Source organism: Salmo salar, chromosome ssa21, assembly GCF_905237065.1.
Source record: "Salmo salar chromosome ssa21, Ssal_v3.1, whole genome shotgun sequence".
Lineage (NCBI taxonomy): Eukaryota > Metazoa > Chordata > Actinopteri > Salmoniformes > Salmonidae > Salmo > Salmo salar.
This window is the reverse complement of record NC_059462.1, coordinates 24,466,519-24,494,286: the sequence shown is the minus strand read 5'-3', so window position 1 is coordinate 24,494,286 and position 27,768 is coordinate 24,466,519. Positions and strand designations below refer to the sequence as shown.

Sequence of the window (27,768 nt, the reverse complement as noted above, 5' to 3'; positions counted from 1 at the left end):
TGACTTTGTATAGTCACTTGAGTTGCCTATTATGCTGTTCCTGTACACAGTCTGTCTGGGTCAGAAGAACACACCTGCATATTAACATCCCACAGAGTCGCACACCATGGACCTAACTACCAACATCAAACTGCTGCTAAGAGTCTTCAATTCCTGCGTGTGTGTGCGTGTGTGTGTGTGTGTGTGTGTGTGCATGTGTGTGTTTCCAATCGTTTGTAATTTCAGGTTGGTACCACGTTGATACACATAATACATGAGTCTGTGTTTATGTGTCTGTTTGGGTACACGTACACACAATAGGGTGTTGGGACACAAAAAAACAACAGATAACTCTTTATTTTGCATTGCATTTTATTTCTAATGCAAGGGACAGATTTTCAGTCAATCCTCAAAATGTACAGAAGCAAAAAATAATGTAGGTTTCAACTTGATCCGTTGATATAAAATCAATAATACAAGACCATAAAGACGATTACGTCAATGTTGATGCACATTGAATGCTTCATTGATTTACCCATTAATGTTTTAGATTGCCTCATTCATAACTTCTGCCCAGTATTTCCATACCACAGATCTAACCCTCTCTCCTACTGCTTCAAGCAGCTTCTAGATCAATGGCAGGAATTTAAAAAATCCCAGGCTGGAGGAACAGAATTCAAATAAATAAAAAAATGATTTAAATGAGTGATTATATGTATTAAAGTTAGATTGTGGTCTCTCAGAAAACTTTTCCTCACCTTTTCTCCTTGTACTCTACAATTACCCTTCATTTTAATTTCCAATCTAATGAAACTGAGATTTTCTCCTGTGGCGCCAATGAGCGGCGACAGCAAGCCATTTGAATGTGTTTATTTACTTTTGTGGTATCATTCAAGGAAGCAGAGCTCTGAATAACACCAACATTAACATGACACTGTGTCTGGGCCCAGAGAGAAGGATGACTGTTAAGACTTTACTAGAGAGATACCTTGGAACAGATTTCCTAAACGTTTGCACTGTGTGTAGGTTTGCAGAAAAAAACACTTCAAGAGAAAAGAATGACTGAAACCTGTTTCACTTACACATGATCTCAATGTCATATTGCTTCTATTTTCTCCTTATCTTACTAGGTGCTAACTAGACCGGGGGTCAGTCAGTTTGCCAGGCATTGGCTGGTCTTGTTGTCAGTGTCCTGCCAAACTGCAGTAAACTGCTGTAATATGTGTGAGAGGCACTTACTCTGGTCAGGGTGCCTGTCAGAGTGCCAGTCTGTCTCAGAACTGGCCACACGTGATGTTCTAGCTAGCTGTCTGGCATGCAGGGCAGACTGGCTGTTCACATAGACTAAAGGCAAGAAAATATTTCTTAGTCACAATTTGAGGAATTTTGAAACGTTAACATGCAGAGTGCTGCTGGGACATAGGCCAATAGAGGGAGACAGGGTATTAATATAGGAGGCTGGCTGAGGTGCATGGTGCATGCGGTGGTGACGGACGGGGGGGGGGCTGATGTGTGGGGCTTGGGATGAGGTATGTGGGAATAAGGATAAGGAAGGAGGATGGGTGACGCACATAAGGAGTGAGGTACCGTGGTGGTTGGATGAGGTGTGAGGCTGTTGGGTGATACATAGGGGTTGGGGTGAAATATGTGAGGGATGGGTGAGCCATGTGGGGGTTTGGGTGAGGCGTGTTGAGTTGTTGGACGAAGTATACAGGGGTAGAGTGCTTTGTGTGCATGTGGTTTGTAAATGAGTGTAGATGAAGTATGTGAAGCTGTGTTGATGGTACCGTTGATGGTACCGAGGGTCTGGATGACGAGCATGGGCATTAGCTGACATTAGGTGAGGTACTTGGGGGAGGGGAGGAAGTCTGTCTGGGGCTCTGATGGTCGTTGACATTTCCCGTGCGGTACTGTCGCCAGCATAGAAAATCTGCTCCTGCTCATCGTAATGACGGCCTGCCAGCCAGCCAGACGGGGGCTAGTGCCTGTCTGTCAATCACAGGTCTCCACGGTGATCCATGGACAGTCCCCCATGGCAGTCATCATACTGGACACCCTGGGGAGGGAGGGGGGGATGGGGAGAGAGAGAGAGAGAGAGACGATGGACTTAGTGAGACAGACATCTAAAGGTCAGCAGTCAGTCAGTCCAGACACCACAACAGTATTTATCTCTTCTGATCACACAGATATGGAGCTTTCTTGGAAACTGGCAGACTGGGGGAGAGAACAGATAGGTCCTAGACCACATCCACATGGAGTCTGGTCTCCAACCACACAGTATATCTTTATTTTTCTTATCCATGATTGACGAGGTAGAGTTATTATTTACAGTAATTGTACCACAGGAGGCTGGTGAGGGGAGGACGGCTCATAATAATGTCTGGAATGGAGTAAATGGAACGGTTTCACACACGGTAACCATGTGTTTGATATCATTCCATTGTTTCTGTTCCAGACATTATTATGAGCCTGTCCTCTAGCCATCTGTGAATTGTACTTACCATGCTTAAAAGCTCACATGCATGCACACACACGCACGCGCGCGCGCACACACACACACACACACACACACACACACACACACACACACACACACACACACACACACACACACACACACACACACACACACACACACACACACACACACACACGCATGCACACACACACACACATACACACACACACACACACACTACTGACACCCATGATGTAAATGTAGGCCAAAAGGTGAATTTCCTTAAGATTAGTAAGGTTATCAGCACACTTATAAATGAATAAAATGAATCCCATTTCAGCTAGCTCTGCTAAATTGTCCGATAGCTTATAACAATCTAATGGCCTTGGAAACAATTAGAGTAGCGTTATCATAATCATTAAAGGCAATTTACACCTCGTCCACTGAGGGATTGGTGTGAAGTGCACATCCCTTACAGGCTATAATCTGACCCCATCTAAATGACCATGGTTGTTGATCACTTGACCTCACAAAGGTCAGAGGTCAGGGAGTTCAAACCGCTATCAGCGTGGTGCAGGGCTGCAGCATCAGGAAATAAAAACAATGTTTCTTAGCCCGACTCGTTGAGCTCCCATTAACCCCTTCCACGCCACTTTGGAAATAATCACCTGGCACTGAGCTATCAGAAATCCTTTACAGCCTGGTGTGTGTTTGTGTGTGTGTGACTGTAAGATAGAGAATTGTGAGAGTACACTTTAGTGTGTGTGTGTGTGTGTGTGTGTGTGTGTGTGTGTGTGTGTGTGTGTGTGTGTGTGTGTGTGTGTGTGTGTGTGTGTGTGTGTGTGTGTGTGTGTGTGTGTGTGTGTGTGTGTGTGTGTGTGTGTGTGTGTGTGTGTGTGTGATTATACACCCAAAGATTTTCCAGCAGCAGTGCACTAAAAGGATTAGCTATCTTGGCAGCAGGGAGCACTGTGCTTCATACTGTTAGCAACAGCAGTCTCTCTCTTCACTGGCTGATGTTAATGTGAATGTTAAAGATGTGGAGGAGAACACATGGAGGACAGCTGAGTCAACTGGACCTGAGACAAAACACTCGGACCCGCAAGACACCTTTGCTCTAAACCACATCTGCTGTTGTAAAAAGGGCTTTATACATACATCTGATTGATTTATTGATTGATCACTATTATCACAATCCATAGACTGATTATTACAGCGTCATGGTGACATAACTCATTTATGACCTTATAGTTCTACATAAGCATTCATAGAGATACATAGAAATGAAAGGAAAACTTCAACAAAATGTAATGATCTCTCCCTATCTCGTTCTCGCTCGCTCTCTTTATTTCTCTCTCTCTCTCTCAGTGTATGTGTGTGTGAGAGAGAGAAAGAGATAGAGAAAATAAATTCAAAAATTCAAAAAGAAAGATCTTGCGGATGTGGCTCTGTGAAGGGAGTAGACGGTGAGGAGGAAGGGGTGAGCAGGCTGGGGAGACAGACTGACAAGCTCAGAGCACCATGCCATCACCAAACTCTAATTTCACTGCGACATGGTCTTTAAGTAATAACGAGCTGTAGGGGGTGTCATTACCGCCAAACTACCCTGCTCCCTCTGCCACCATTTCCTCGCGTCTCCAGGCATGAACACCGGAGCACATGCTGTCATCGACCGTCCGAGCGAAAGGGAATTGTGCGCGCTCCCGCGGCCACGCCAACCCTGCTAGCAGTCCGCCAGCCCCCGCTGCCTGTTTACAATGAGCCAGTCATCAAAATAACAAACAAACAAACAAACCGCTTCAAAGACCCGTGCAAGATCAATGAGCGATCCATAAACATCAAGTATTTTCGTTCTCTTCTCTCTCCTGTTATTGTCAGCTCGTAGATGATAGCTTTGGGCTGAAGCGGCTCAGACTCAATCAGCGGTATAAGTTCGCCCGTACACAAAACAGCAAGCAACCGTTGGAGGGAAAACAAAAACAATTCCAGACGGTGTTTTGTCCTTTCACAGGGTGTTGTTGTCTGGTTGACTCTGGGAGAGGGGTCAAATATTGGCTGTGAAGTACAGTACCAATCAAAAGTTTGGACACACCTACTTATTCAAGGGTTTTTCTTTACATTTACTATTCTCTACATTGTAGAATAATAGTGAAGACATCAAAACTATGAAATAACATCATGTAGTAATCAAAAAAGTGTTAAACAAATCAAAATATATTTTAGATTTCAGATTCTTCAATGTAGCCTCCCTTTGCCTTGATGACAGCTTTGCACACTCAGCTTTGCACTCAGCTTTGCACACTCTTGGCATTTTCTCAACCAGCTTCACCACCTGGAATTAATTTGAATTAACAGGTGGCATTGTTGAAAGTTAATTGTGGAAATTATTTCCTTCTTAATGAGTTTGAGCCAATCAGTTGTGTTGTGACAAGATAAGGGTTGGTATACAGAATATACCCCTATTTGGCAAAATAGTCAATGCAGAGAATTTCAAGAACTTTAAAAGTTTCTTCAAGTGCAGTCGCAAAAACCATCTAGCGCTATGATGAAACTGGCTCTCATGAGGACCGCCACAGGAAAGGAAGACCCAGAGTTACTTCTGCTGCAGAGGATAAGTTCATTAGAGTTAACTGCACCTCAGATTGCAGGCCAAATAAATGCTTCACAGAGTTTAAGTAACAGACATCTCAACATCAACTGATCAGATGAGACTACGTGAATCAGGTCTTCATGGTCAAATTGCTGCAAAGAAACCACTACTAACGGACACCAAAAAGAAGAAGAGACTTGCTTGGGCCAAGAAAAACAAGCAATAGACATTAGACCGGTGTAAATCTGTCCTTTGGTCTGATGAGTCCAAATTTGAGTTTTTTGGTTCCTACCGCCGTGTCTTTGTGAGTCGCAGAGTAGGTGAAAAGATGATCTCCACGTGTGTGTGATTCCCACCGTGATGCATGGAGGAGGAGGTGTGGGGGTGTGGGGGTGCTTCGCTGATGTCACTGTCAGTGATTTATTTAGAATTCAAGGCACACTTAACCAGCATGGCTACCACAGCATTCTGCAGCGATACGCCATCCCATCTGGTTTGTGCTTAGTAGGACTATCATTTGTTTTTCAACAGGACAATGACCCAAAACACACCTCCAGGCTGTGTAAGAGCTATTTGACCAAGGAGAGTGATGGAGTGCTTCATCAGATGACCTGGCCTCCACAATCACCTGACCTCAATCCAATTGAGATGGTTTGGGATGAGTTGGACCGCAGAGTGAAGGTGTCACGCCTGCGCCCGCTCCCCCTCTCTGGCACTTGAGGGTGCCAGGCTGCCCATCATTACACACACCTGTCACCATCGTTACACGCACCAGCGCTTCATTTTACTCACCTGGACTCCATCACATATTGATTACCTCCCCTATATCTGTCTATTCCTCAGTTCCATCCTGGTGTCTGCATTAATGTTGTTTTGTTTCCCCTGTCCAGACGCTATCCATATTCTGTTTCATGTCCGTTATTTATGAAATGTTCACTCCCTGTACTTGCTTCTCGTTTCCCAGCGTTTGTCCTTACAGAAGGAAAGCAGCCAACAAGTGCTTAGCATATGTGGGAACTCCTTCAAGACTGTTGGAAAAGCATTCCTCATGAAGCTGGTTGAAAGAATGCCATGAGTTTGCAAAGCTGTCATCAACACAAAGGGTGGATACTTTGAAGAATTTGTTCTTTTTTTTTTTTACATGATTTCATATGTGTTATTTCATAGTTTCGATGTCTTCACTATTATTCTACAATGTAGAAAATAGTAAAAATAAAGAAAAACCCTTGAATGAGTAGGTGTGCCCAAACTTTTGACTGGTACTGTAAGTCTGGAATTTAGGTTACCCATTGCGTTTTCATGCGTACAACTTGTGGAAATGATTCACCACATGTAGAATTTGCCTACTGTCATGTTATTAATGTATTCTATTGTCCCTCAATTTGGTTGAATTCAATCAACTTTAGTAGAGTTCATGCCCTCCACTTCTTCCTACATTTGATATTTGTGTCATTTAGCAGATGCTCTTATCCAGAGCGTCTTCCAGAAGTAATTAGTGTTAAGTGCCTTGCTCATGTCGGTTACTGGCCCAACGCTCTTAACGGCAAGGCTACCTGCCACCCTGATAAATCATCCAGTGTGGCCCAACGCTCTTAACGGCAAGGCTACCTGCCACCCTGATAAATCATCCAGTGTGGCCTAATCCAATAGCCTATATTTTTTTTACAATACGTTTTTCAGCAGAGGGTCTACACACAGTTGGCTTTTTCACGCACGACTCCAGGAGGTGCTGAAATGCCCTGATTTCAGTCGCTGTCATTTCAGCACTGGACAGCTCTCGTCCGGCAAGAATGGTATAAAGTAAAGCACGCAGGAATAACGACCAACGTTTCTAATCTTGTAGTATTTGACAGTGCTTTACACAGGCTACAGCAGGGACAGATAGAAAGAGAGGCATGGGATCATATTAACGATATAGAAGAAAGATCAAGTTATAGACAGAAGCCCTTTCAGCTTTGCCTGAAGTTAGTCACAACTCCCTTTCTGAACGTGGTCAAACTGCAGGTGGGGTCATACATTGGCTTGGATCTGAAAGTCTCGCAGCATTGCTTTGCAGTTGTGTGTTTCTGAGATCATGAACAATCGGAATCTCTGTTCGCCCCCCTTTGCCTCTCTGGGTCAGGAACATTAGCATAGTCCGCTCTGCTTGACTGACCACCGCTGCCGGTGCGGGGGACCGCTTTTGTCCCCCACTCACCCCTGTGGGTAGCACTCAGGTGAGGGCAGGGAAGAGCGGAGTAGTCCGATTACACAAGACCCCCATGGCGTCAACGCATGGGAATTAGAGGCACGCACGCACACACACCAAAAAGGTGAAAATGTTGTGCACCTACTTACAAAATTCCCTTTCTATAGACCTATAATAAGGAAACTCTTCCAAAGATGCTACAAACGAGGTGCTCATAACAAACAAAAAGTAAGTTTAGTTTGGGTACATTTAATTCACAGACTCGCGCTGTTGAGTGTCACAGAGGAATGAATACTGTGTCTTGTATTCGGTCGCCAAACAGTGAGTGACAGTTATTTTTCTGCGCTGGGCTGATTCTCATGCGGTCCTGCGCGCCTCCATTATGTTGCAGTGGTGGGAAATGAGAGGTCCGCGAGCTGCTGGCGTGCTGATTACCGCTCCTTAGGGATCCTCTGTTTCTCTTCGGTAACTGATAGTTAGGCGCTGCTCTAATCAAATATACCGTCTGTCTCCGCGATACAGACAGGCCTATAGCCAGCCAAAAACACACGCTTGGGCGCATTGCAACGCAGTTAACCTCTGTGCACCAGTTATTCTGCTACCAATCGAGGAAGAATTAGTGGAGATTTTTTCTTGCAGACTACTTTTCGCTTTTTTATACGAAAAAGTGTTTTTTTGTAAGTGTCCTTTCAATTATTTGGTCAAATATAGATATTTCGGCTAAGCCTTGCAGTATATTCTTTTCAAATCAACAATCAAGGCACTGCTGACTTGAAAATGTGTCTTAGAAATGTGTTTCTCTCACTAAATTGGACGATTTTATCTTCCTTTCATTCACTGGGCAGACAGACAAGCCTGTTCCACTGCACCCCAAAACGTTATCCTCATCAAACTTATTATTTTCATTATACCCCCGACCCCTTCAAAAAAATCCCTGCTTCCCGCGGTGCGTTAGGTTTTGTGTGGTCCAGGCACTGTCCCGTTCTTGACACTTCTCTGACGGGTTCCCCCGGTTCCCTCGCACCTGCGTCGCTACCGGGTCCCTTCAGGAATGCACTGGGGCTTGTAATCGCCTTTGTTGGGGCATTGAGTTGTACGGCTGAGTGAAACTTCCCAACCTCACAGTGCGCCGGTCGCTGAATGGGGCTCAGCGTGGGGCGGCTCTCCAAACCGCGGCCGCTGCCAAATTCCAACAGTGGCGCTCACAATCACTCCCACACAGGCCCCGCTACCACCAAGCAGGAGGGATGGAGGGAGAGGAGGGAAGTTAAAGGGGGGTTGGGGGTAAGGGTGTGAAGCAGGAAAGAGGAGAGAGAGAGGAAAAGAGTCCAAAACGAACTCTAAACAAATGGTCAAGGCTAAATGTTTCTCACCATCACTCTTCGCGATGGACGGTGAAAGCCAGTTTAGACCTGAATCAATTACATTTTATTTAGCTAGGCAAGTCAGTTAAGAACAAATTAATATTTACAATGACGTCCTACACCGGCCAAACCCGAACGACGCTGGGTCAATTGTGCGCCGCACTATGGAACTCCCAATCACGGCCGGTTGTGATACAGCCTGGATTCGAACCAGGGTGTCTGTAGTGACGCCTCCAGCAATGAGATGCAGTGCCTTTAGACCGCTGCTCCACTCCGGAGCCCCATATTCCCAACCAGTTTCACAGGGTCCCCGTTCATAGGCTAAAAGTCCTAAAAAAAAACACACACTACAGAGAAGTATTCAAAATGTGGATGATTAGACTTCAAAGTTTAATCATCAATACAATCATTTCCCCGGCTGATTGCTTAGACAGTCTAAATGAAAATCTTCTGAAAAACAGTTCAGAAGGATAGGCTTCAGAACATCCTCCTCAAAATAGCTCGTGTTTTGAGAAAACAGCACTGCAAGAGAGCAAGAAACAACAAGAGTAAAAGTTTGTAAATGTGTGAAAAAATAAATAAACTTTCCCTGTGTGTGTGTGTGTGTGTGTGTCAGCAGCCTGTGTGCCACCACGTTTCGGTGCATTGGGGCCTATGCTCCAGTGTATGGTGCTGGACAGAGCAGCAGCAACAGCAGCATCGCAGCGCTCCTGGAAGAGCGCAGGATTAAGAGGCAGCAAGATTGTTAAACATGTCAACGTGTAATTGCACGATAAGGCCCTCGCGAGGAATTCATTGGCCCAGTTGCTTTCTCTATTCCCCGCTAATCTTGCCTGGCACATTCGTTCTGTGCAATCTGTCTGCGTAATCTTCTGTGACAGAGCGGGCACCGAGAGCAGGCAGCTCGGCTGGGTTTTTTGGGGGAGGGGGGCGTTGGGGATGGAGGGAAAGCGGAGAAAATATGCAGAGGCGTGATAAAGTGACGCTAATTATCCCCATTTAGGACAGCGAGTGCAAGGGATCGGAGCTTTACCAGCGCCGAGTGTGCGCCAGCGCTGATGGCTTCCTAGCGTGGAATATATCGGTGGCTACAAGATAAGAGTATCGCATGCTGGAGAGATTTATTGGTCAGAGATTTACTGCTGCTGTTCCCCTCCCTCTTCCTCTCTTCCATTCCCCAACCTCCACATCGCCACCTTTGACCCAAAACCTGTTCCCCATCACTTCCCCTCCCTTCCACTTTCCCCTCTGTGGTCGAGTAGTAAATTATTCGGGTTAAATTTACCAGAACACTCCTCTTTTAAACTAGCGATGTGCCGTGACGCGCCCCGCCTCTCTGGTTTTTCAGCGTTAATCTGTGTCGCTTTACCTCTGCAGATAAGATACAAATAACCTCCAAGCGGGCCATGCTATGTGCCCCTCCGCTGCGTAGGAGAGGAGCTCTGCATACGCCATATCACTGTCTGTTTAGGATCCACACCAAACTCAGTTTTCAGCTGTTTTGTTTTATTGAATTCAATGGTCTCCACCTGTATCTTGGGGAGGCGGCTCTCTGACAGGTGCTGTAGGCGGCCCTAGGTGCGGTATGGTCCTCTGAACTTCTAAAGTTGGTACCAGTGGAGGCTGGTGGGAGGGGCTATTGGAGGACGTGCTAATTGTTACGTCTGGAATGGGATAAATGGAAACCACATGTTCAACTCCATTCCATGAATTACATTCCAGCCATTACAATGAGCCCGTCCTCCTATAGCCCATCCCACCAGCCTCCACTGGTATACACCATAGTTAACCAATTTTAAACAAGTGCAGTACACCTACCTATAGGCAGATAGATGTGTATAGGCCTACGTTACAATATGTATCAGCAGTTTTCTAAGTGGTGGAACAATTTGATATTCCTGATTGGGGCAAAACTGGTGATGAAAGTTTATATATTCCTATATTTCTATGTTTCTTGCATTGTTGCATGTGAAAACTGAAAGAACAAAGACATAGGACAAAGTGATCTTCTTTCAGAAGACTGGAATAAAAGGTAGGACCATGTGGACAACACTATTAGAAAAGCAAAGCCACTATGAATTATTCATGCAGTGAGTTTCAGAAAAATAGATGCACGATTTACTTTTGTAAAATGTTCAGTGTAAATTAAGTTTGATTTTAGTTGAATGATGATGTAATGATTGGAAAGTTTTAAGATATTATTTGGGGAGAGAAATATGATGGATCTAGTGATGACAGCTCTTTAAAATTATTTTTGTGGTAGTTGAAGAAATAGGTAGAATAGGTTCACATGTAGACCTACTGATAGCTACCTGTAGTTCTATCTAATAAATACATTATTTAGGCTAACAGCATAGCTGCTGGAAGTAGGGGTGCTGAGGGTGCTGCAGCACCACCTGAAATATAATAATAAAAATAATAATAATTAAAATAAAAATAATATTTTTTCAAAAAAGTAGTGCACTGGGCCTTTAATAGTCCTGTATTAGCGGACCGATATAGCCGTCTGCAGCGCGGGTGAAGCATTTTTTCCAGCAAATGAAATGAAATAAGTTATAGTAGTGTCTGCAGTAGTAATGGTGGTGACTGGTTATAGTAGTGGTAGTGTCTGCAGTAGTAATGGTGGTGACTGGTTGTAGTTGAAAAAGTAGTTAGATTAAAATATTGATTGATTGATTGGTTGGTTAATTGTTAGGAAAGGATGGGGTATGATAGCCTGAACATGTGAAAGTTAGTTTGGTGTCTCTAGCCTGAATGGTTCAATAGTTACAGTTATTGTTGGTGGGTATTATATGCTAATTTATTCACATTTAGGTAGTTATAATTTATAGTGCAGACCAGAGCTAGACCAGAGCAAGTGCAAACCTTAGCTAGCTTGCTACACCCAGGACTAGAGCTAGTGCAGACCAGAGCAGTAGTTGTGGTCAGTAGTTGTGGTCAGTAGTTGTGGTCAGTAGATGTGTGGTCAGTAGTTGTGGTCAGTAGTTGTGTGGTCAGTAGTTGTGTGGTCAGTAGCTGTGTGGTCAGTAGTTGTGGTCAGTAGTTGTGTGGTTGTGGTCAGTAACTGTGTGGTTGTGGTCAGTAGCTGTGTGGTTGTGGTCAGTAGTTGTATGGTCAGTAGTTGTGTAGTTGTGGTCAGTAGTTGTGTGGTCAGAGGTTGTGTGATTGTGGTCAGTAGTTGTGTGGTCAGTAGTTGTGTAGTTGTGGTCAGTAGTTGTGTGGTCAGAGGTTGTGTGGTCAGTAGTTGTGTGGTTGTGGTCAGTAGTTGTGTGGTTGTGGTCAGTAGTTGTGTGGTCAGTAGTTGTGTGGTCAGTAGTTGTGTAGTTGTGGTCAGTAGTTGTGTGGTCAGAGGTTCTGTGGTTGTGGTCAGTAGTTGTGTGGTCAGTAGTTGTGTAGTTGTGGTCAGTAGTTGTGTGGTCAGAGGTTGTGTGGTTGTGGTCAGTAGTTGTGTGGTCAGTAGTTGTGTAGTTGTGGTCAGTAGCTGTGTGGTTGTGGTCAGTAGTTGTGTAGTTGTGGTCAGTAGTTGTGTGGTCAGTAGTTGTGGTCAGTAGTTGTGTGGTCAGTAGTTGTGTGGTCAGTAGCTGTGTGGTCAGTAGTTGTGGTCAGTAGTTGTGTGGTTGTGGTCAGTAACTGTGTGGTTGTGGTCAGTAGCTGTGTGGTTGTGGTCAGTAGTTGTTTGGTCAGTAGTTGTGTGGTTGTGGTCAGTAGTTGTGTGGTCAGAGGTTGTGTGGTTGTGGTCAGTAGTTGTGTGGTCAGTAGTTGTGTAGTTGTGGTCAGTAGTTGTGTGGTCAGAGGTTGTGTGGTCAGTAGTTGTGTGGTTGTGGTCAGTAGTTGTGTGGTTGTGGTCAGTAGTTGTGTGGTCAGTAGTTGTGTAGTTGTGGTCAGTAGCTGTGTGGTTGTGGTCAGTAGTTGTGTAGTTGTGGTCAGTAGTTGTGTGGTCAGTAGTTGTGGTCAGTAGTTGTGTGGTCAGTAGTTGTGTGGTCAGTAGCTGTGTGGTCAGTAGTTGTGGTCAGTAGTTGTGTGGTTGTGGTCAGTAACTGTGTGGTTGTGGTCAGTAGCTGTGTGGTTGTGGTCAGTAGTTGTTTGGTCAGTAGTTGTGTGGTTGTGGTCAGTAGTTGTGTGGTCAGAGGTTGTGTGGTTGTGGTCAGTAGTTGTGTGGTCAGTAGTTGTGTAGTTGTGGTCAGTAGTTGTGTGGTCAGAGGTTGTGTGGTCAGTAGTTGTGTGGTTGTGGTCAGTAGTTGTGTGGTTGTGGTCAGTAGTTGTGTGGTCAGTAGTTGTGTGGTTGTGGTCAGTAGTTGTGTGGTCAGAGGTTGTGTGGTCAGTAGTTGTGTAGTTGTGGTCAGTAGCTGTGTGGTTGTGGTCAGTAGTTGTGTGGTTGTGGTCAGTAGCTGTGTGGTTGTGGTCAGTAGTTGTGTGGTTGTGGTCAGTAGCTGTGTGGTTGTGGTCAGTAGTTGTGTGGTTGTGGTCAGTAGTTGTGTGGTTGTGGTCAGTAGCTGTGTGGTTGTGGTCAGTAGTTGTGTGGTCAGAGGTTGTGTGGTTGTGGTCAGTAGTTGTGTGGTCAGTAGTTGTGGTCAGTAGTTGTGTGGTCAGAGGTTGTGTGGTCAGTAGTTGTGTAGTTGTGGTCAGTCGTTGTGTGGTTGTGGTCAGTAGTTGTGTGGTCAGTAGTTGTGTAGTTGTGGTCAGTAGTTGTGTGGTTGTGGTCAGAGGTTGTGAACAGTAGTTGTGGTCAGTAGTTGCGTGGTTCAGTAGTTGTGGTCAGTAGTTGTGGTCAGTAGTTGCGTGGTTCAGTATTTTTGTGGTCAGTAGTTGTGGTCAGTAGTTGTGGTCGGTAGTTGTGCTCAGTAGCGGTCAGTAGTTTTTGTAAGTAGTTGTGTGGTTCAGTAGTTGTGTGGGTGTGGTCAGTAATTGTGATCAGTAGTTGTGGTCAGTAGTTTTGGTAAGTAGTTGTGTGGTCCAGCAGTTGTGGTCAGGAGTTGTGGTCAGTAGTTGTGGTCAGTCGTTGTGGTCAGTAGTTGTGGTCAGTTGTTGTGGTCAGTTGTTGTGGTCAGTGTCTAAACTACAATTGTTGCGTAAAAACTGAAAGATGTGGGATGAGAAGTGATCAGGTTAAATGTGAATGGAGACAGTTTCGCTCTATCCAATCAGTAGTGCTGAGCGATTAACTGAAATGTCAGTTATTTTTCGTTTTTTAAACAACTATTTGACCGACGTCGGTTAAATTATTTGAATTCCATTGTTTTTCTTTTTTTCTGTGAGCTCAACGCACACATTGCAAAGTTTCTCTAGAGATAAATCAGATCAAACCTGAACTGTGCAATGTAGTAGGAAGTTGTAGTATATATTTCTCCATAGTTTAGTGCAGAAAAATGGTAATTAATTACAATGACCATAATCAATTGTGCTTTTACTTGTCTGGTGTGTGTTTCTTACTGTGAAGAACTACTAAAGTGATTCTGTCAGACAGCATAGGCAGCAGCTCTACAGAGATGAGATGATGACTTGGAATGAAATAATAAAGTCATCAAATAAAACGAATGCAATAGACACACGTGAAATATTTTATTAAAGTAAAGTAATGTGAATAAATGATTGTCAATAAGTGATAAGCTGTAATGGGCAGTCACTACCATCATGGGACTTTTATTCTGTCTTTTATTCTGTGTTGTTAAAGCATTCAACCAACATAATGCATAGTGCACTTAATGTTAAACAAAATAATCAAAACCGAAATCGAAAATCATTATTATTTTTTAATAATCGTACCGAAACCGAAACGACCTGAAAAAGGCATTCATGCTCAGCACTACCAATCAGAGCAGCAGGATCAAAGTACAGCCCGTCCTTCTCTTTACAGACAGGCAAACTAGCCAGTTGAGTTATTTAGAGCACAAGGCACGATACTAAGGAGGACGATGCGCTGTTGCCTTGTCTGCCTCCTTGTCGCTACTTTCTTGGTGTTCACAATTGTTCTAAATTCAATCACCCTCTTCACACTACTCATCATTTTTGCCTGTGCGCCTTTACGTCTGTGAGTATCGATAGCAACGGCTCCGTTTGGGCTTCTCAATGATGAGACATGAGAGAGCTGTTAGCTGACGTTAGCTAGTTACTTTTTGTCACTCTAAACTCCGAACAACATCTGTAGCGTTTATTGGTATGAGATAATTATGTTCTGAGTCCAGATTTGAATAGCAGAGAAGTAGACCAAGATGTTAGACCCTCTAAGTGTTTGTCTATCCTGTTGTGGAAGTGGTCAAAACGGCAGTTGTTTCAAAAAGTTACGGGAAAAAGTAGTTGATGCGGTTACTAAAATAGCTGTACCGTTTGATTGGAATACGATATTTTCGTTCTGAACTCAGATTTGAATAGCAGAGAAGTAGAGGAAGATTGCATATTATCAAACGTTATGCTTAACTTTGTGGGAAAGTTGTCCAAATTTCAGTTGCTTATAAAAAAGTTGGAGGACATGTTGTTGATGCTGTTAGTAAAACAGCTGTGTTGTTTGAGTGTAATAAGATATTTTTGTTCTGTTCAGATTTGAAAAGAAGAGAAGTAGAGAAAGATTTCATACACTCTAAAAATATATATATATATTTTACTAGGTAAGTCAGTTAAGAACAAATTCTTATTTTACAATGACGGCCTGCCACGGCCAAACCCTCTCCTAACCCGAACGACGCTGGGCCAATTGTGCGCCACCCTATGGGACTCCTAATCACGGCCGGTTGTGATACAGCCCGGGATCAAACCAGGGTTTGTAGTGAAGCCTCTAGCACTGAGATGCAGTGCCTTAGACCGCTGCGCCACTCCTTATTGTCTAAGTTGTTGGTAAAGTGGTCAAAGTAGTTTATTTGTGTCAAAAGTCGCATTGTTGCAATTACAGTGAATGGAATGTTGGAAGTGATGATGTCACAATGGAGCCTTTAGAACGTTGAGGACATTCCATTAAAGTGGATGGAGGTCAGAAAGAAGGACAAAATGTTTAATAGTTTAAAAAGTATAAAAGATATCAAAAAGTTGTATGTATGTAACTCAATCCAGACCAGTCTGCACATCTTAAAGTTTGAATTACGTTTCTAGTTTAAACCGTGTAAGAGCAGCAGCGTTCCAAATAATAATAATAAGTATTATAATGCTGTTTGGGGCCTGATTTGGACTGACCGTGGACACAATAGCCTGAAACAGGATGTAACCTTCCTCATAAGGCACAACAGAAAACACCATCTCATACTATTTCTCTATGCACCAAAGATGTTTATTCCAGGCTCTATGAGGCACAGAAAGGCTCCAAAAGGTCTTGAAATGTGTCCTGCAACCCCCATAGAGGGAATGGACTACTGTGAGATACAAAGGGAACTCCCTCTGCTCTAACCCATGCTTACTCCCATACTTTTCCACCCATAAGAGGGATAGAGCAAGTGCCCACTTTGGGGAGAAGGTTGTGGAATCATAGCACAGCGTGAGAGAGAAGTTCCCTGAGGTCAGAGGTCATGTCACTTGTTACTGCGTACAGGTTTAGCAATGACTATAGGGCGGGGAGTTTCTCCTCTCCATGTGCCCTGACCAAAACCTCCTGCCCCAGCAATGATATTACATTGGAGTATTTGAACAGGAGATAAGAACAGCCACTATGTATCATGCACATATAAAGCTGCTCCCAAAGAGGAAATCCCTGTCAATTCAATACACGTGCGCATCATTATTTATTGTGCTCTTATGGATTGTTCGTAACACCATATTTTTATTACATTTTGTATTCTATTTAACCTTTATTTAACTAGGCAAGTCAGTTAAGAACAAATTCTTATTTACAATGACGGCCTACTCATATGACCTACGAGTCTTTCCCCTTTTTGAAAGTAATTTCTAACTAACTGTCCAGTTGAAACTGAAAGACACAAGAGATCCCTATTTCCTACTTCTGCCAACGTATTAATAAGACTGTGAGTCTTCTCATCTAAATTGTGTGTCATTGTTTATTTTATCATCTTAGCTATGCCTATGTGTTTCAGTGTCTATGACTGCCATGTGGGTATTAAAACACTTCAACTTGAAACACCTAGTGAACAGCTCACCCTTCCTTGTTTCCTGTCTACAGATGATCTGCTCTGATTCAAAACGAGTCACAAAAAAACTGTCACACACACTTATCACCCTCTTCAACACATTTTAGATCTCTCCAGCACTGTGATTTCATCTAGTCTCCATTCATCATGGCACAGAGGAAAGGAATATAACATCCCATACACACTAACCATCATCTCAGAATCTCCAAAGGGTAAAACTTTAAATCAATCCAATACACACAGTGGTAATAAGATCAAATGAGTTGAAAGTACTATGTCGTCTGTAATACAACCGTGGCTTAAATAAAGAACTTTATCTACTTGGATGATACTGCCATCCGGAATCTATTCCCTGAAAGTGCTAAATGTATTCAACCATTATTGGGGGGAAATCTAAGTTCAATAGAAAAGTGGTTCTTGATCATTAAAATCCAAGTGCCTGTTACAGTGTGTAGGGCCAAACCGGGCCAAGTCAAGCGAGCCAAGCCGAGCTGTACTGAATTGTCCCTATATTGTGAATCAGGCACATTGTTCTGGCATTGCAGCCTTCATAAGTATACTTGCTGTAGTAGGCCTATGGCAGGGATGCAGAGTGTGTCAATCACTGACTAATGTGGTTTCTTTGTATCCATACTGCTTCCTATTCAGGGGTACAGGCTTTGTTAAGGGATCAAGGAAACAGCCTGAACTTTGACCCCTACTTACATAACAAGAAAACAGCTAAGTTTCCACTTTTCTCCCAAATAGACCATTAAAAAGCCTTCAGCTCATACTTATCAGGATTATCTACTCACAGTGTAGTCAATGTATTCAATACTGGGAGATAGTCAGTCACAAGTAAAATGTGAGATGAGGTCAATTCAATACTAAACTATTCTAAAGTAATCAAATGAAGCTTGCTAGGTATGTATACAACCTAATTCTGGTTTATACAACTCCTTATTTGAATTTTAATAAGTATATAATGATTTAAGTGGAATAATATGCTATGAAGTAAAATAATATTAGGCTAACTTGCTGAAAAGCAGTAGGCCTATTATACTGTTCATGACAACAATAAAACGGGTAGGCCTAAATTCGCCAATAACAAAAACGTCAAACATCCTACACATTTATTAGGTTTAAAAACATCATTTTTGTGATAAAATATAGCCTAAGATATTTGAGTGAGCCTGAATAATCGTTCTACATTTACTAGTTGCATTTGGTGATCGCCATTTGCAATCATAGCGTTATTGTCCAAATAGGCCTGCATGGTTCATCCCTTCAGCGCTTGCAAGACAAATATGTCTTTCAAAAAACCACAAAAGTCACCCAACTCGAGATAGCTTTGCTCTTGTTTTCTATGGGCTATAGGATATATTAATGTATTTTTTGCCAAGTTACTACAGAAATATATCATATTATGCTATTTGAATAATCTATTGTACATTATAACAACATAAAATCACGTTATTAAGTGCTATAGGCCTATTGTATAACCAATACCTGTGGAACAGGTCTAGTCTAAGTTTGTCAGTAATCAAAATAAAACAAACCATGGGCCTACTGCATGTAGTCTAATTGCGTTCAAATTATCATGGGAAAAAAACAAACAAGAAAAGTCTCAAAATACAACTTTTAAATCGAATCAAGAACAAAAACAGCATAATTAATTATAAAAATATATTGCAAGTGAAACGATGCACGCATATATCCGAAATGTAGGCTATATTCTGAAGGACTAATGTGAATACTGTGCTTCTCTCTGAAATATGTGGACCCTGTTCTATTGTGACAACTTGCTAGTAACGTTAACTTTACAGAAATGATTACAAACCCATAAGGGTAAACCCTGAGAATAGTTTGCCTGTGCCATGGAACATGCCTCTCTTAATCCAATGGACAAGAAATAAGTTTACTTATATTAAATATTACGCATTGTAACTATTTGTTTCATGTTACGGGTTTGCCAGAGACACTCTCCCATTTAAAAAAGATTTGCCGTATAGGTAGCTTTTCGTCAGACTCAAAGTTTCGTGGCCTTCAAATGAAATATAACTCATTACCATTTGCAACTGAAGATAGTGAACAATAATCAAGCTAACACTTTTTTTTGTAGAATCAGAGCAACATATGTGTGAAATTTATTTAAATTGTAATTCAGCCCAATATCAGAACTTCTCTCTGGCAGAAATGCATTTCGTAAATTATACAATAGCAGTTGCGCGTCAGTCTTTTAAAATATTGAAATTATTCACAATTTACAATAATTATTACAATAAGAAGAGATAATTATGATCATGAATAGACAGTGTAAACGGAAATGTTTACAAACTCTTGGGGAATTATTAAATGGGGAAAATATCAATCTTTAAAACCATCTTTCATGATTATGGAAAACATGTTCTAATTTTTCAATAACTTACAGTGAACCAAAAATAATTCGATTATAGTTATGCAAATGTGTTCATTAATTTGGTTGGCATCGCCCTCAACCACAAGTGTGGTTAATAAAAAATGACAAAATGATAACACAACAACCAGTATCTGAACTCATATCCTGTTCGTAAGAGAGTGTATACTCCAAAAGGGGAAAAGGATAGGCTAATTTACTTTTAATTTACAAGAACACCATAAACATTCTGAACAAAATGCAGGTAGTTCAGTGATCATTTAAAAAATAGGTAAATATTTGGTTATGGGTTTTTGTATTCTGTCTGCAGTTTCCATAGTCATATAAATAATCTATATATGCGTTAATGGAACCGTTCCGTTCACCACAGCCGTCGCACTCTGGTAATGCTGAGGCAATGCGTGGAGTCTACTTTGCACCGACGGGTCCCCGGGCTCTCCGGTCGGTAAATACATGCTTATCATCTCTCTCAAGTCTCCGGGGCAAGGGCCCCTGGAGTGAGTGCTAACGGGAGGGCTTACGCTCGGCTCTGACTTCACCAGCGACCCTAACGTGCCCATGGCAGCCGAGGAGGAGACGCCAGAGCTCTGGTGCTGCGTGTAGGTGATCCCGCCGTAGCCGGACGGAGAGGCGCTCATGTAGCCCTCAGAGTTCGAGATGGGGCTGTACTGGAGCGCCGACATGTCGTAGCGGTGCATGGGCTGGGGGTTGTGCGGGTGGTGGTGGTGGTGTGAGTGGTGGTGGTGCCCGCTGCCCGGGTGCTGGCTGTAAGCTAGCTGCGCCTCTTGCATCATCGCCGCCGCCGCAGCAGCTGCAGCCATCTGCCCCGAGTACGCACCGTTCGCCCAGCCATTCATGTGAGCGTAGCCTGAGCTGGCGGAGCCCCCGTGGCCCCCGGTGCTCTCTAACCTCTGGCCGACGCCGGATGAACCCATCCCGACACCCAGACCCATTCCACCGCCGCCGGCCCCAGAGAGCAGGCCACCGGCCAGAGAGTATTTGTCCTTTTTCAGCAGCGTCTTGGTCTTCCGTCTCGGTCTGTACTTGTAATCCGGGTGTTCCTTCATGTGCATTGCTCGTAACCGCTTCGCCTCGTCGATGAAGGGTCTCTTCTCCGCCTCGGACATGACCTTCCATTCGGCTCCCAGCCGCTTGCTGATCTCAGAGTTGTGCATCTTGGGGTTTTCCTGGGCCATCTTTCTCCGCTGCCCGCGGGACCACACCATGAACGCGTTCATCGGACGCTTCACCCGGTCCTGATTCGCTTTGGACCCACTGTTCTGCCCCGTTTGCCCCAAATGTGTGTTCGTTTGGGGTCCAGGGGACTGGAGGTCCGTCTCCATCATCATGCTATACATTCACCTGGTTTTCAAACTTTCAACCAACAGATGAAACAAAGTCTGGTTCAGTCGGCGCGCGAGTCCGGCAGAGCAGGTGCACACGAGCGAACAACAATCCTACACCACAAAAATAATTAAATGCAAACTTAATTAATAATCCAATACATAGAGTGTCAGAGAAATGTTCTCCCCGTGGATGCTTTATCTCCTCTCCGGTTGTTGGTTCACATGCACGCTGACAGAAGGCGCATTTGAGCCACTTTCCCTGTCGGAGTTGAGAAGTTAGTTAAAGCGGCAGCCATATGAAGCGCCTTGACAGCGGTTAAATGAGCCACGAGCGGCCAATAGCGTTCTAGAAGCAAAGCGATTTGCATGGCGCTCAGTCAGGTGACGCAGAACCAGTGAAAGAGGAACATACTGGCAGGGGGGTGAGAGGTGGGTCACCCTCCCTAAGTAACATGGTGAGTAAAATTGCGGGGAATTACATATGAATCCGTTTGCCACTTTCAAGACTAGACTTCTAGCCTAAATGTTATTGAACCATAGTCATTGAGCATTTGAAACAAGCTCTCACAGTCTCACTGCAGAATTAGACATTCATCCAATGTCGAGTGTTTTTGTTGCTCCTGCTGCTCTGTATCGTTCCATTTCTTCAAACGTCAATGTTCTAAATTAAGGGTTAAGTTTAGGCACTCGGACCGAATGATTAAGGTAAGGATTATGGTTTGGGATAGGGTAAAAAAAAATATATATATATATTGTGTCCACGATGTCTTCTGGACATGGATAGGCATCCCATTTCGACTTCAGTCTTGAACAACCTAGCTGAGCTCCCCTGTCTAGGCCTATATTTCTTCAAAATGACATACATTATAACGGTCAGTAGTTTATAAGCTACTTCTGTTGAATACATTTTGAGTAAAATAGTGAGTATAGCCTGATACTATGATACTATATATATATATATATATGTATATACAATTACAGATTGTTGGCTTGTTGAAGATGTTGGCCACACATAGGCCTACGCACACACACACACACACGCTCGCACACACTGTTTTGCGTCACTAACCACAACCTAGCCGTGCATCAACGTGTGGCATTATCAGATGTCATACTTCTACAAACAAGCTAATGGGGTTTTGGATCGCGGGAAGACATGTTACTTATTCTAATCAGCTGTTAAGGAGGCTGTTAATGTAGTCACTGGGGCAGACTTGAGATTCCAGGCTGTTATCGCCGTCTGCTGGAGGGGAACAGCATGGGAGCGTGCCTTGCGTGCGCCATGGTGTTCCCATTGCCGTGTGTGTTGCCATAAGAACCTATAGCATACACTTCACAGCTGGTTATTACGCTACCCAAAGTCCAAAACATTTTCTAAACAGATATGGGCATCAAAGTGAATAATTATGTGACACAATTTATAGGCTTGATGATAGAAAGTAAACCATAATTCGATATTTTTTTTAAGATGCGGAAAAACCACGCATGCTATTCCAATGCTGTCTTTTTAACCAATAATGCCGTTGGGTTCATAGATTTAGGTCTATGCCTATCCACACAGAAAAGAACACAAATTCATTTCATTTTAAACTGGCAAGGCTGAGTGTTATGGTGTCAGGTCTCAACTGGCACAGATCGCGCGCACGTGCATCACATTTCACAGCTGACCTCCCCTGAAAAACCCAATCAGCGGCTAATTGAAAGGCAAAAAAACATATTCCTTCCCCGCCGCGAGGCTAACGATTTAATCATTGTATCATGGTTTGTTGCTTTTAATTAGGCTGATATAGCCTTGAATACGGGAGCTGGAGAATTCAGGTGTAGGCCTACCTATCCCTCTGCGACCGGTAGAGTTAAGGGATCTCACATTGGTCAATAACATCCTCGCAACCCACGTCTCGTGCTTCATGGCCCGAGGATTAGATATTTTTTGGGTTGTGACACACCGAGAATGGGCTACTGACACACGTGCGTGCGCAAACCACCGAGAGAGAGCGCACTGATACCACTCTTCCCGGATCAAATCGCAATAAATATGAGCCCCTTTTTTAACTTCACATCACAACTGTTGCCCACTACAACTAGACTATTACTAGGCCTACTACACTAGGACAATTGTAATAATAACAAGTAAGTAACATCATAATAATAGGCCTATATTATAGACTATAATAACACAATATCACAGGCCCGTGTTATTATACTAATGTAGGTCTATATATAATGTCGATGAATAAGAGAATCACACAATCCACAATATGATTCAGAGAGAGGCTTGCCATTATAGCATCATCTTTAAATTGTGATGACACAAACAAGCCATTGAAATACTGTAACTTCAAAGGCCTATAAGCTAATAGCTTTACATGATTATTGCAATTTAAAATAGTCTGAAAGTATGAAAATATATTTTTTTAAATGTGTGTTTTGACTGGAAGTTGGTTTTGTGATCGATTAAAATAGCCAACAATAAGGAACAAATGTGCTCGAGTCGAAAAAAAGATATATATTTTGTGTGAACATAAGGTGTGTGAACATGCCCTGTTTTTGAACAGCACATTTGAACATGTAAGTGCCTTTAATAATATCTAAAGATAAAGGTTTTCTAGGGCATATCGTTATGAAATTGCATCAAATGCTTTTGAGTGTTCAAAGTGGATAATGGCTGATGACCTATGTCTATATAATTATTATTAATATCGACAAATGTTTCTGGAACATGTAGGCCTACTAAAACGGTTATTTAATGTAGGCTAATTTCGATGATTTCTGATTCCTTTATTTAGCCATATGTAGCTTACCTTGTATTTCATTAGGGAGATTTTTTGCTAAATTATGATGATGAGGATGATTATTATGAAGGAAATTATTGGTATTATAATAATTAGACTTAGTATTTCTTATTATTCTCATAATTATTCAATATTACAAAATTATAGGCTAATAATTTTATCCTCTTTAACATAATCTTAAAATGCCTATATTTTCAACAACAAAAAAATCTGACACAATTCAAATAGCCTGAAGCCAAAGTGGACCCGGTGTTGAACGTCATCAGCGAGGATTTGGCCTTTGCAAACGCACTGCAACCATCGTGGACCATTTTTACTTTCCCTGTCATTCTCGATCACTCGCCCCAAGCTTAGAATTCTCCCCGCTTCTTTGTGCGCACTCTGCGAAACGCTGCACACGCGTTGCTGCAGGTGCACGCGCGGGGGCAAGGGTCACACCACTTATACAGGACCCTCAACCAGCCTAGAACAATATTCGTTATTTTTTAATTTTTGGGGGGAGGTTTAAATTTAATTTTGATTAACGAGTGGTTTTAGCTGACCATCAGCCATTGAATTTAGACTAAACTACCACCTTTACCCAAGGAAATGAACCAAAATTAGGCCTACCTATTAGGCCGCCCTATCATGCGTTTGACATAAATGCCCCTGAATTTTCAATTGAAGCCATCGAGGTAGAAGGACAGAGCCGTTTCCCGCGGTCCCTAGAGCAAGGTCATTACTTTCATCCCCTTCCACGTTATTATAGTTATTTGCTGGCGCTCTGGCACTACTTTATATGCAGATTTCAACGGGGGAAATGCCTTAATCCGGAGGATGCGGGTTGGAAATGGTAATCATAGTGATCCGAAAGATTTGACATTTTTACCGTGTGAACATTAAAATGTTTTTTTTTCATATTGGGGTCTAATTCGTTTCTATATTTTGATAGTAATCAATCAAAACTAAATTGGGAAGGATATAGCTTCAGGTCAGGCTACTTGTATGTTTAAAACTGTTCACTTGGCGCCACTCAAACCCGTTTCTCCCAAGTGTGTGTGTGTGTGTGTGTGTGTGTGTGTGTGTGTGTGTGTGTGTGTGTGTGTGTGTGTGTGTGTGTGTGTGTGTGTGTGTGTGTGTAACATAGTGTAACATTGTGATGATAACCCTGCACAGCATTTTGAACCAGCCTGCACGCAAATTCGATTTATCGACTATAGTCTGTCAATGGTGCTTTGAGATAAATATGTAGGCCTAAAGGCTAAATGTCAATAGCCTATACAGAAAGAGCTATTTATAGCCGCACGCACGCACACACACACAAAAACAATCTTGTACAGCTAACCTTCTGGGGACACACAATTCAGTACCATTCAAAATCCTATTTTCCCTAACCCTAACCCTAACCCTAACCCTATTATAACATTGACCCTAAACCCCCTAGAAATAGCATTTGACCTTGTGAGGACCAACAAAATGTCCCCAGTTGGTCCCACAAGAATAATTTAACACGTACACACACACACACACACACACACACACACACACACACACACACACACACACACACACACACACACACACACACACACACACTCGCTGGCCAGGTCACCTGTGATACAAGTCCATATTCGACATCCATCCATGTCTGAGGACGTCGGGAGATGAAGTGGAAACCAACCACTAGGAGCAGCAGTGAGTGCTGTTACCTTTAAGCAGGTTTCGGTTGGAAGTACTTTATCTGCCTCTGAGTTCAACGGTTGCAAGTTCGAATACAGGATAGAAAGTTGTTTTTGATATTTTTGTTTTAAGCTTATCGGAAACATTAACCCTGCAGAGGTTCACATGCTGCTACTCTGGTTATTATCTATCCTGATTGCCTAGTCACTGTTACCTTTAGGTCAAAAAGTGACTAGGCAATCAGGATAGATAATGAACAGAGTAGCAGCATGTGTGAAGAGTATCAGGATAGATAATAAACAGAGTAGTATCAGCAGCATGTGTGAAGAGTATCAGGCTAGATAATGAACAGAGTAGCAGCATGTGTGAAGAGTATCAGGATAGATAATGAACAGAGTAGCAGCATGTGTGAAGAGTATCAGGATAGATAATAAACAGAGTAGTATCAGCAGCATGTGTGAAGAGTATCAGGATAGATAATGAACAGAGTAGCAGCATGTGTGAAGAGTATCAGGATAGATAATGAACAGAGTAGCAGCATGTGTGAAGAGTATCAGGATAGATGATGAACAGAGTAGCAGCATGTGTGAAGAGTATCAGGATAGCTAATGAACAGAGTAGTAGCAGCATGTGTGAAGAGTATCAGGATAGATAATGAACAGAGTAGTATCAGCAGCATGTGTGAAGCGTATCAGGATAGATAATGAACAGAGTAGTATCAGCAGCATGTGTGAAGAGTATCAGGATAGATAATGAACAGAGTAGCAGCATGTGTGAAGAGTATCAGGATAGATAATAAACAGAGTAGTATCAGCAGCATGTGTGAAGGGTATCAGGATAGATAATAAACAGAGTAGTATCAGCAGCATGTGTGAAGAGTATCAGGATAGATAATGAACAGAGTAGCAGCATGTGTGAAGAGTATCAGGATAGATAATAAACAGAGTAGTATCAGCAGCATGTGTGAAGGGTATCAGGATAGATAATGAACAGAGTAGCAGCATGTGTGAAGAGTATCAGGATAGATAATGAACAGAGTAGCAGCATGTGTGAAGGGTATCAGGATAGATAATGAACAGAGTAGTATCAGCAGCATGTGTGAAGAGTATCAGGATAGATAATGAACAGAGTAGCAGCATGTGTGAAGGGTATCAGGATAGATAATGAACAGAGTAGTATCAGCAGCATGTGTGAAGAGTATCAGGATAGATAATGAACAGAGTAGCAGCATGTGTGAAGGGTATCAGGATAGATAATGAACAGAGTAGGAGCATGTGTGAAGTGTATCAGGATAGATAATGAACAGAGTAGCAGCATGTGTGAAGGGTATCAGGATAGATAATGAACAGAGTAGGAGCATGTGTGAAGAGTATCAGGATAGATAATGAACAGAGTAGCAGCATGTGTGAAGGGTATCAGGATAGATAATGAACAGAGTAGCAGCATGTGTGAAGGGTATCAGGATAGATAATGAACAGAGAGTAGCAGCATGTGTGAAGGGTATCAGGATAGATAATGAACAGAGTAGCAGCATGTGTGAAGGGTATCAGGATAGATAATGAACAGAGTTAGCAGCATGTGTGAAGAGTATCAGGATAGATAATGAACAGAGTTAGCAGCATGTGTGAAGAGTATCAGGATAGATAATGAACAGAGTAGCAGCATGTGTGAAGAGTATCAGGATATATAATGAACAGAGTAGCAGCATGTGTGAAGGGTATCAGGATAGATAATGAACAGAGTAGGAGCATGTGTGAAGAGTATCAGGATAGATAATGAACAGAGTAGAAGCATGTGTGAAGGGTATCAGGATAGATAATGAACAGAGTAGCAGCATGTGTGAAGAGTATCAGGATAGATAATGAACAGAGTAGTATCAGCAGCATGTGTGAAGGGTATCAGGATAGATAATGAACAGAGTAGCAGCATGTGTGAAGAGTATCAGGATAGATAATGAACAGAGTAGTATCAGCAGCATGTGTGAAGAGTATCAGGATAGATAATGAACAGAGTAGCAGCATGTGTGAAGGGTATCAGGATAGATAATGAACAGAGTAGAAGCATGTGTGAAGTGTATCAGGATAGATAATGAACAGAGTAGCAGCATGTGTGAAGGGTATCAGGATAGATAATGAACAGAGTAGGAGCATGTGTGAAGAGTATCAGGATAGATAATGAACAGAGTAGAAGCATGTGTGAAGAGTATCAGGATAGATAATGAACAGAGTAGCAGCATGTGTGAAGAGTATCAGGATAGATAATGAACAGAGTAGAAGCATGTGTGAAGAGTATCAGGATAGATAATGAACAGAGTAGCAGCATGTGTGAAGAGTATCAGGATAGATAATGAACAGAGTAGCAGCATGTGTGAAGAGTATCAGGATAGATAATGAACAGAGTAGAAGCATGTGTGAAGGGTATCAGGATAGATAATGAACAGAGTAGCAGCATGTGTGAAGAGTATCAGGATAGATAATGAACAGAGTAGCAGCATGTGTGAAGGGTATCAGGATAGATAATGAACAGAGTAGGAGCATGTGTGAAGATAATCAGGATAGATAATGAACAGAGTAGAAGCATGTGTGAAGAGTATCAGGATAGATAATGAACAGAGTAGCAGCATGTGTGAAGAGTATCAGGATAGATAATGAACAGAGTAGCAGCATGTGTGAAGAGTATCAGGATAGATAATGAACAGAGTAGAAGCATGTGTGAAGTGTATCAGGATAGATAATGAACAGAGTAGCAGCATGTGTGAAGGGTATCAGGATAGATAATGAACAGAGTAGGAGCATGTGTGAAGAGTATCAGGATAGATAATGAACAGAGTAGCAGCATGTGTGAAGAGTATCAGGATAGATAATGAACAGAGTAGCAGCATGTGTGAAGAGTATCAGGATAGATAATGAACAGAGTAGCAGCGGCTATATG

At 42.6% G+C, this 27,768-nt stretch overlaps 1 protein-coding gene across 1 annotated transcript; it reads right to left on the bottom strand.

The window, feature by feature from the left end:
- Positions 1-1,482: 1,482 nt before the first annotated feature.
- Positions 1,483-21,081, bottom strand: sox1a (SRY-box transcription factor 1a). Its single transcript, XM_014164687.2, has 2 exons — positions 19,562-21,081; positions 1,483-2,035 (listed from the first exon to the last, which is right to left on the bottom strand). The coding sequence occupies exons 1-2, from the start codon at positions 20,396-20,398 to the stop codon at positions 1,976-1,978; spliced, it is 897 nt and encodes a 298-aa protein (XP_014020162.1). The 5' UTR covers positions 20,399-21,081; the 3' UTR covers positions 1,483-1,975.
- Positions 21,082-27,768: the final 6,687 nt, after the last annotated feature.

Bases quoted from the DNA above. Each gene is read 5' to 3' on its own strand.
- sox1a (XM_014164687.2), bottom strand. From the start codon at position 20,398: ATGTATAGCATGATGATGGAGACGGACCTCCAGTCCCCTGGACCCCAA. The intron at 2,036-19,561 runs GTAAGCCCTCCC...CTCCCTCCCCAG, and splicing joins TGGTGAAGTCAGAGCCGAGC to GGTGTCCAGTATGATGACTG.